Source organism: Macaca nemestrina, chromosome 12, assembly GCF_043159975.1.
Source record: "Macaca nemestrina isolate mMacNem1 chromosome 12, mMacNem.hap1, whole genome shotgun sequence".
Taxonomy (NCBI): Eukaryota; Metazoa; Chordata; class Mammalia; order Primates; family Cercopithecidae; genus Macaca; species Macaca nemestrina.
Window position 1 is genome coordinate 52,743,568 of NC_092136.1, and position 10,531 is coordinate 52,754,098.

The following is a 10,531-nucleotide window of genomic DNA, read 5'->3' on the forward strand; positions in this document are numbered from 1 at the left end:
CTCCCACAATTCCAGCACGTTAGGGGAGGAACCTAGTGGGAAGTAATTGAATCACAGGGGTGGGTCTTTCTCATGCTGTTCTCATAATAGTGAGTAAAAGTCTCATGTGATCTGGTGGTTTTATATAGAGGAGTTCCCCTGCACAAGCTCTCTTCTTGCCTGCTGTCACGTAAGACATCCCTTGCTCTTTTGCCATGATTGTGAGGGCTCCCCAGCCATGTGGAACTGTAAGTCAATTAAATTTTCCTTTATAAATTTCCCAGTTTTGGGGTATGCCTTTATCAGCAGCATGAAAACAGACTAATAGAGACACTCAGTAATGGCAAACAATGGAATGGGGGAAAATATTTGCAGATGACATACCTGATAAGTAATTAATATCCAAAATAAACAAAGAAATCCAACTCAACAATTCCCATTCCCCTCAAAAACCCAATTCTAAATGGTGAAATGGCTCAAATAGGCATTCTTCACAAAGATAATACAGGTCACCAGGGGCTGGGAGAACGAAAGAAGTTATTGTTTAATGGATACAGAGTTTCCATTTGAGGTTATGAAAAATTTCTGGAAACGGATAGTGGTGATGATTGCAAAGCACTGTGAATGTACTTAATGCCAATGAACTGTAAATTAAAAAAAAAAAATTTAAGACAAGGTCTCACTCTGTTGTCGGGGCTGGAGTGCAGTGGCATGATCTCAGGTTACTGCAACCTCTGCCTCCTGGGCTCAAGCAATCCTCTCACCTAAGCCTCCCAAGTAGCTGTGACTACAGGCATGCGCAACCACACCCAGCTAATTTTTTGTATTTTTAGTAGAGACAGGGTTTTGCAATGTTGCCTAGGCTGGTCTTGAACTCCCAAACTCAAGCAACCTGCCCTCCTTGGCTTCCCAAAGTGCTGGGAAGATGTGAGCCACCATGCCCAGCCCTAAAAATTGTTAAAATGATTAATTTTATGTTATATATATTACATCACAATTTTAAAAATAATAGAAAACAAAACAAAAGCCAAACAAACAAAAGAATAATAAGAAAACAAAACCATATTTTCTACACGTTGACACTGAAAAGTCCTAAAAGCAATCACTAACCTCGTGGCAATGAGCACCCCTAGCATCCAGACTGTGGCTTCTAAATATCATTTCCCACTAAAAGGAATCAGGACTCCTTGTAATGATGGTTGATTTCAGGACCGGCACAGAAAATGAACAGTAGGAGCCAGAAATAGTTTGACCTACCAGAGAGCAAAGAACACTATCAAAGACTATGAAAATTGTGTGAAAAGAATTCAGAAGCTGACCAGAAAAGGCTCCCACTAGCTAAAGAGGGGACAATTTAAGATCAGCATTTTTTTTTTTTTTTTTTTTTTACTTTTATTTTAAGTTCCAGGGAACCTGTGCAGGATGTACAAGTTTGTTACATAGGTAAACGGAGCAACAGTAATATTAATAACCACAGTGGTTTGAAGCAAATGAAATACTTTAAATTTAAAATTTTATAATTATCCTTAAAAAGATGAACAAACAAGAAAAACTATTAGTCACCTTTGGAGAATGCTAGTGGACAACCTCATTATTTGGAACACTGGTAAATAAAAATATAAGGTAAGAAACTTAGGCTGGCGCTGGGCACGGTGGCTCACGCCTGTAATCCCAGCACTCTGGGAGGCCGAGGCAGGTGGATCACGAGGTCAGGAGATCCAGACCATCCTGGCTAACACGGTGAAACCCCGTCTCTACTAAAAAATACAAAAAACTAGCCAGGCGACGTGGCGGGCGCCTGTAGTCCCAGCTACTCGGGAGGCTGAGGCAGGAGAATGGCGTAAACCCGGGAGGCGGAGCTTGTAGTGAGCCGAGATCCGGCCACTGCACTCCAGCCTGGGCAACAGAGCAAGACTCCGTCTCAAAATTAGTGGTGGGCGCCTGTAGTCCCAGCTACTTGGGAGGCTGAGGAAGGAGAATGGCATGAACCCAGGAGGCAGAGCTTGCAGTGAGCCGAGATCGCGCCACTGCACTCCAGCCTGAGCGACAGAGCGAGACTCCATCTCAAAAAAAAAAAGAAAGTTAGGCTGGGCACAGTGGCTCTTGCCTATAATCCCAGCACTGTAAGAGGCCAAAGCAGGCAGATCCCTTGAGACCAGGAGTTCGAGACCAGCCTGGCCAACGTGGCAAAACCCTATCTTTACCAAAAATACAAAAATATAGTCTATGTTTCAGGATAATCAGGATTTAAACTATTCTTTAGGGTAAAACTTGATGAGATAAAGATTATTTCCACAGAAGTATTTCACTTCATCTGTGAAGAAGAAATGAGGGAGAAGGAAGAAATGAGGGATAGAGAAAGAAAGAACCAAAGAGACAGCGAGAGAGACAGAGAGAAAGAGAGAGAGAGGATGAAGCTAGTAGAAGAAAATACATAGAACCATATTTTTGTGACTACATTACTTAAACAAGAACCCCAAACCACAAGTCACAGCGGAGATGGATGCTAAATTTGGCTACATTAAAAGTAAAGACATTTTCAACAACAGACACCAGGGACACAGTTAAAGATGGAGGGCAGATAGAAGATATTTACACTTGCTCTAAGGTTAAAAGAAAGTAGTGTTCAGAATATTTAAGGAACTTCTGAAAATCTGCCAGAAAAGTGAAACTCAAAGGAAAAATGGTCAATAACAACATAGGCAATTAACAAAAGGGAACCTAAAAGATAACAAGCAAATGAAGCTCAACTTTACTAGATTTTAAAGAAATGCAAATTAAAGCAGATTTGCAAATAGTAGAAGGTTGGTCAATATCAAGTGCTTGTGGGGAATATGGACATCTTCACTCCTAGTAAGAGGCTAACATGTAATGGCAATTTGGCAGAGTAATCTTGCACTTCAGCACTCACATATGTCCACTGATTTCTATCTGTGTTCATCGATACCTTGTTTGAGATAGCAAGGAATTGGTGACAACCTAGATATCGCTCACTAAGGAATGATAGAAAGTGACAGAATACCATGCAGGTAAAAAAAAATGGTCTAAATGTGTATATACCAATGCAGAATGCTTGCACAAACTTAGTGTCATGTGAAAAAGAAAGAAATATAATAACTTTTATAGCTCAATAAAGTTATATATATTAAACACAAGCATACAGACAGTTTCAGTCTACTGTCAAGATACATATACATACACAAGCATATGAACTGTGCAGGCACATTGCTCAGCCTCAGGGTTAAAATTCACACAGTTTTCCATGCAAATGGTGCCCTCTGGGGAAAGATGCCAGAATACAACATGAAAGGTGCCCCCTGAGGGTATGCAATATGGCAGGCTTGACTACTGAAGGTTGTAGATTAATGTCAGAATAGGTGCCTATGATGAGAGCAAGGAGGGAAAAGGGAGTGGGAATGGGAGCTGCCATGTTGTACACTGTGTGCTGCTTACACTCCAGGTATGAGTGTGACTAGTGCAGAGTGTGCAACATGGCAGCCTTGAATATATAAGATGGTTTGGAAGGTTGTAGATTAATGCATTGGAATAGGTGCCTATCATAAGAGCAAGGAGGGAAATGGGAGTGGGAATGGACAGGAAGGAGAACATGAAGTAAAGTGAATATAGAAAAGGGTACATGCATAAAAAGGAGGATGATAGTGTGCCCGAAATGAAGAAATAGAATCAACTCAATTCCGTGGTCTTAAGTGGAGGAGGCTGGACCCAAAAGAGGGATCTTGAGCTGGAAAACCAACACCTTCTCAATCCTGCTAAGAAATGTGGATTTTATCTTGAAAGCTATGGGAAATCCTAGAAGTGTCTGAAACAGGAAAGATTTGCATGGGAATGGATGAGAAGGGGAGAGGCTGGGGGGCAGCAGGCCTTCAAAGCAACCCATGCAAGGTCTCCATGAGCACAATGGGGTCAATGTGGCCAAAGATGCACTGAGCCAGGTGTGCATACCTAATGCCACACACAAAGATCCTTGGAAAGCCTGGCACTCCCTCCTTCAACTCCTCCCTCATTCTTATGTACCCAGAGGCTCAAACAGAAACAAGGCCTGTTAAAAGTGCTAGGAACAGCTCCCACCAGCACGGCCATGGTTGATACCACCTTCCAGATATGAGTGTGATTAGCACACAGCCGTCTTCCCATTTTCACAATGGAAATTTCACAGATTGTCATAATCAAATCTTCTCTTTTCAAGATATTAAGAACAACCTCAAGCGTGTATCATATGTAGAAAGAAATTCCTAGAAAAATCTAAACTTACAGATTCCTTATAAACAACTTGGTTTATGTGTTTATTTTGATGTAATTTTTGATAGAGGTTGGTATGGAGAAGCACAAAATCAAATATGTTTTATGGCATCACTTTCTAAGAATAGCCTTTTCCGCTAGACTCAAGATGAAAAAGATCATGAATATTTTCTTTTTATAACTCTGATTCAATTTGTTATCTCCTTAGTCCTGCTTATATAGAGTTTCTGTCCCTTCTGTTCTCAGATCATTGACCAATTCTGATATGAGATAAAATTCTATTAATATTACCTTAAGCAAGTACTCAGAGAAGGAAAAAACAAAAGGGAAGGAGAGAAAACATCACACCGTCTTGACTAACACTTCTGACCCACCGGCCCACCCTTGCTGTTGTAAGAACATTTTAAGTCAGTGATTGTCAGCTTTGGCTTCCTGAGGCAACAAAGAATTAATTAGTAAATTTTGATTAAAATATTTTCCTAACAAAATATAATACCTAATGAAAGTTAAGCGGTAGTGAAACAGGCATGCTCATGCATAGCTGATTGTAATTAGAACAAATCTTTTGAAAAGCAATTTGGCAGTATCAAGCCTCTAAATGTGTGTACTCTGACCTGGGAATTCTCTTTCTGGAAACCTATCTTATTGTGGGGAGGGTGGGAATCTAATTAGGTAAACAGATACATGCACAAAGAAACTTATTATGGTGTTATTTTATAACAATTAAAAAAAGTATGAGAAACAAACTGATAACATGCCCAGTTCTGTAAACTATGGTATATCCACCAATTTGGGTGGATCTGTTTATAGGGAGTCTGTCAAAACCTGAGTATAAACATGTATATACAATCTTATCAAAATTATATATTTTTAAATACAGAAGCAAATATGAAATCTGCACAATTCAAAAGGTTTGGAAGTAAATATACTAATCTTGGTAGTGACAGGTTTTTGGTACAGAGATTTAGAGTGACTTTTCTTGCCTTTTTATTTATGTTATTTTCAGGTTCATCACAAGGACTATAGTGTACACAACTTTTCTAATCAGAAAAAAATAAACACACTTTATAAGGAAATAAACAAACATAGAGATGCCATATGGAATCTTTTGGTTTGAGAGATGGCTGAGACTGGGATAACTCAGATCAAAAATACAATAAATTATCTCAATTCCAAAAAAAAAAAAAGGTGGGGCTGGCTGGTAAGGGACCTACATTTCATACCCTTCTTAAGTTTGCTGGTTTCTGCCCAGGATTTCCATTAGGACTGGAGAATAGGAGCTGAGTTAATTTTCCCAGGGGCCCTGAAATCCTGATATTGGTACATTCCCTGTCATGCATTTACTCTCCTTCTTAGGGCCATGGTGACCATAAATGTGAATGAAAATTTAAAGTATTTAGCATTTATTAAGCACTTCCTATGCACAGGCACTGTTTTGGTGCTTTTTATAACTGTATTTCACCTTTCTCAGGCTTACAAAAGCTCTTAGTAAAAAGAACCATTGTCTCCTTCCTCCTCACTCCCCCACGCCAGCGTGTTCTACACACTCCTTTCTTCTACTCACCAAGAGAGCCTTTTAGGAATATAATTGATCTGGATAAGAGAAAAAAAATGGGCCAACTAGGCTGCCATTTGTTATCAATAAAGCCTCACAGCTGTCTGAACAGCTGACTAAAGAAGCACCTTCAAATGGTCAAGACAGGGAAGGTTCTAGAAATAGGGCACCAGAAAATCCCACAGGCCTTCTCCTTGTGATGTGGCTTGTTTGCTTTACAGGTGTCAAGCATATTTGCTGACGTCAGCAGCCCATCAAAGTTTAAAATAATAATAGTGAAAAGGAAAACAGCCCCTTTCTGCCAGGCAGTCCTGTTCTGCCAACTTCTGCGTTCTTTTTGAGTTAATAAACGTCCAAGAATCACCTCTCCTACCACCCTGAGTGGGAAAAACAGCACAATAATTTTAAAACCACCAGGTCAGCCCATTGTCAGCACAAACCATTCAGACAAGTAGCATTTTGTCACACTCTAATGAGGATTTTACCTCTGCCTCAAAACGAAAGCTATCATTAGGTTTCGTGTTTATGGGATCAAATGATTGTCTGGGGATGGTGGGTTTCTTTCAGTCCCTTCCTCATTTTAATCACGTTCAAGACCAAATGCATAGACATTTCCTGCATCAGATGAAACTAAAAAACCATAGCTATGCCAGCTAATGTCTTTTGAAAACATCAATTAAGAAAATGGCCTTTAAATTCCCATTTTTACTTGAAAATCTGCGAACAGGCACACAAGTTTTAATACCAGGGCAGTGGTGGTGGCAGTGAGGGGCGGGTGGGGGGTGCTGTCTCTAAAAAGGAGACAGCACAAACAGTGGTTTGAGGAGGTCAGAAGGGCAGGCTCCCATTGGCAACAAGCAGATAGAGAATCTATGCAAGGGAAGGAACTTCTGTATAAAGCAAAGGCCTCTTAAGTTATCTTCACATGTAGTGTTGAAACTGGAGCCAGCCCCTCAAGAGTAGGTTGATAAGAGGTTTCTGCACCATGCTGGTACCACACACAGGACCCATTGTTAATACCTCCTGAGGACAGATTAGATCCCACATTCCTCAGAAGTACTGAGCTGCAGAGGGAAATCGGCCAGCAGGCTCCTTCCGCAGGGCCAACCACTAGCTACAACTGATAAGTTTTAATTGAAATAACTGGAACAATTACATGGAGTCCCCACCACTTCTGTCGCCAGCTACTGAGATGGTGGTGTACTTGCATCTCCTGGCATGTGCATAGGCGTGTGCCAGAAAAGAGTAATTCAAGTTCTTAACTCATTTTTTATCTTTTTTTCCACGGCTATGTGCCATCGTTAATCAAATTGTTCACCCAAGGAGTACTATGAGATTGTTTTGTTTTATTTTTTCTTTTCTGGCCTTATCTAGGAAACCCTGATATTTACTCTATCTGAGTTTGAACAAGTAACTAATTAATCTCTGACAAAAGATACTGAAGTTAGACAAGTTTGGGTAAAATCCGTTGAGGTCATGGTTGGTTTTAATCACATAGCTCAATTTAAAAGCTGAACACTAACATACCTTTGCTTTCAAAGAGTGCTTGTTAAACAGCAAGTTTTGTTGTGCGTAACTTGAATTCTGCCACTTCCTTTTATTTTTTTCTGAAATAACAGTGATTGAGTCAATGAAGTGGCAATATGAATTAAAGGACAACACACCTGCCTTTGCAGGGACAGACCCCAAAGGGCCCAGATTAAATTTTAACCAGGATTATGTTTGCCAGGATTTTATATCTCAAATGATTATGTTTGGCTTTTGTAATAATAAAAGGTTATTTTGGGAAAAGAATTCCCTTTTAACATCTACTCTGTTTACTAGGAGGAAATACAGAGTTAGACTTCGATACAGTTTAGCCTTTGAAAGAAAATAAAAGACAAATGATTTAGCAGATGGGTAATTCCCAAATCTGCAGAAATGTAAACAGCCAGGATTTTGGTGCCTATGGGTTTTATCAAAGATGTAAGAAAGGCTGAGACCGACACCAGTGTGTCCTCTTTGGCTAGTTTTAACACGTTTACAGTCACAATTAACATTCAAGGAATTTCCTTTTCATCCAAGTGTTTCTTTTAAAAGCACTTCATACCACACACTAAAGTTCTAGCTGCCATCAGCTAGAACTTCCCATACAGAAGAGTAGTGAAATCTCCATAATACTTCCTTACTTTGAAAATGGGCTCGGACCACGTCAATTTCCTTGGGGTGTTTGTTTTCCAATATAGGTGGTTCTCGCCTCCTCCCTCCTTCCCTCTCTTTAAATAACTTGTACTGGGGACCCTACTTCTTCGTCCCCCACCCTCCTCCGCACTCACCCCGGAGCCAGATGAGCGCGAGGCTGGGCAGGCGTCCTAAGCCCTCCCCCGGCCCAACAGCCTGGTTTCAAGTCCCTGAGCCGGCCGGCCCACTGCATTTTGCAAGAAAAAAGAGATCCCTGTTTCCCCCTCTCCCCCGCTACCCCTAGACAAGGGATTCGCACATAGGCACGGAGTCCGAGTCTTGGCTATGCATAGAGCTCAGCCCCGTATCCGAGTCTTCGTCGTTGCCAGGACCGCTCTTGGCCAGACCACGGGCCTGGTCCACCCACATGTCGGCGCAGGCTTGAGGCCCGGGTTCCCGCGAGGGACCGCCGGAGCCAGGAGCCCCATCCGGCGCCACTGTCAGCTCCAAAGTGTGCAAAGTTTGCAGAAGGCCCTGTAGCTCGCGCTCCTTGCTGTCCCATTGCTGCTGGCTGTAATCCAAGTCCGACTTGACGGCCTCCAGGTCCGTGTTGAGCCGGAGCCCGATGTAAAGGCTAGTACTGAGCTGCGTCCTGACCCGTTCCTGCTCCAGCAGCAGCTCGCCCTCGGGGCCGCCATCGGGCTCCGGGGGCTCCTCCCGCGCCGCCAGCTCCTCCTGGCGCCGCCGCATCCACCTCTGGTTGAGTTCCTCCTGAATCTCGGCTGAAAGGCGCTCCAGCAACTCCTCCTGCTGAACCCGTTGCTCCTGAAGCCTCAGTAAGTCGTCGCAGCGCCGGGCCAGCTCCTCCAGCGCCGCCGCCTGCGCCTCGCCGTCTAGAGGGGGCGGCGCCGCCGCCGCCTCTGCCTCCGCCGCCACCTCTTCTGGCTCCTCTCCTGGGCTGGACCCGTCGAGCTCGATGCCTGCCCCAACCAAGTAAGTGTCCTGCACGTAGTTGACCCCGTGACGCCGCATGCGGTCCAGGTGCACCTTGGCCTCGTAGCGGTCGATCTCGCGGTCCAGCTCGTGGAGCCGCTGCACCTGCTGGCGAATGGTGTGGTCCTGGGAGAGCACCAGATGCACCAGCGTCTCCATGCGCTCCACCGACGCGCTCTCGTGGGCCCGCGGCGACGAAGAGCAGGACGAGGCAGTGGACGACGAAGTGGACGAACAGGACGACGGAGGCTGCTGCTGGCGCCGCCGGTTAAGCTTGGCCAGTTTGCGAAAGGCCTTGCGCACCACTCGCCGCTGTTTCTCCTGGGTCATGGCCAGGCTGGGCCGCGCGGGGGCCCCGCGGGCCGGACAGGGGCGCTCTCGGCTGAGCACTACGCGCGCCTCGGCGCTGCGGGGGCCGGCGTTAGGCAGCGATGCCTCGCTGCGCACTAGCACGAAGCGCACATTCTCTTGCTCTTCGCCCCAGGCAGCCCAGAGGCGCAAGATGCGAGTCTTGTTAGGGAGGATGCGCTCAAAGCCGCGCCACTTCTCCACGATGCAATAGCACTGCGGGGGCCCACACAGCATGCCCTGCGGCAGCGCCTCGTCGTCGTCCTCGTCTGGAGGTTCGGGAAGCTCTCCCGGGCCAGGCGGGTCGCCGGCCGACCCCCGCCGCCGGCTCCGCCGCTGTCTCCGTCGCCGCCGGCAGCCGTCCTCCAAAAGCACTCGCACAACGTCCGAGCAAGTAGTGCGGCGGGAGAGACCGGACACCAGCTTCTCTTCCTGGCAGATCCACACCGATATCTTCTTTTCCGAAGGATCCATGGCGCAACCAGGGCGCAGGTGGCAGGTCCGGCCGGGCTCTGCTGGGGCAGAAAGGACAGCAAGGGCAGCCCAGTAGCTCTGGGAGGGGAGAGGAGCCCGTGCCCCCTCCTGCGGCCGCACTAGCCCTGCTTCCCCACTGCGCACCGAAGGCAGGCTGGAAAGCGACTGCGGCTGTGGTCGCGGTTGCAGCTGCGCTCTGCCCGGACGACGGGCGCTCCCGGGGCAACGCGCCCGGGACCGGCTCCCGCCGCTCTGGCTCTACCCAAGGTGCCCGGGACCTCCGGGTTTTGCTCCTCCCCACGTGGCTCCACCCCTTCCCGCCCCCAGCGCCCGGAGCTGTGGCTGGAAGTACAGGAGGCTCAGGGCCCAGGCCCGCCCCTTGCAGCCTTGCCGCGCGGCGTGCGCCCCGTCCGCCCCTCGCTCGCGTTGCGGGCATCCTGAGTCTGGGCCTTTTTCGCCAAATCGCTGCTCTGCCGCGCGCCTACGCAAGGGAAGATTCAAGGGCCCCTCCACTTCAGGGAGTGGAGCCCGCGCCTTGGCACGGATCAGCTGTGCGTCTCCCTTGGCCTACTGGCTCTTCTCCTTGTGTCTATAGCTAGCCGGACGCATCTTGACTTTTATCTTCTCATCTTTCCTGGCGCCTCCAGACGCATTTCCTGGTCCCTCAAGGCAGCGGTGCCTGGGGAGTGCACTTTGCACAGACAGGGAAACCGAGGCACTCAGCGGTCTCCAATGGAGACGCTCTAATCACATTCCACGTCC

The 10,531-nt window shown here is 46.3% G+C and overlaps 1 protein-coding gene across 1 annotated transcript; it reads right to left on the bottom strand.

The window, feature by feature from the left end:
* Positions 1 to 2,085: 2,085 nt before the first annotated feature.
* LOC105486903 (Ras association domain family member 10) lies at positions 2,086 to 10,029 on the bottom strand. The gene has a single exon (XM_011750018.2). It carries the CDS (start codon positions 9,767 to 9,769, stop codon positions 8,255 to 8,257), a length of 1,515 nt encoding a protein of 504 aa, XP_011748320.2. The 5' UTR covers positions 9,770 to 10,029; the 3' UTR covers positions 2,086 to 8,254.
* Positions 10,030 to 10,531: the final 502 nt, after the last annotated feature.

Coding starts and splice junctions, on each gene's coding strand:
- LOC105486903 (XM_011750018.2), bottom strand. CDS start 9,769: ATGGATCCTTCGGAAAAGAAGATATCGGTGTGGATCTGCCAGGAAGAG.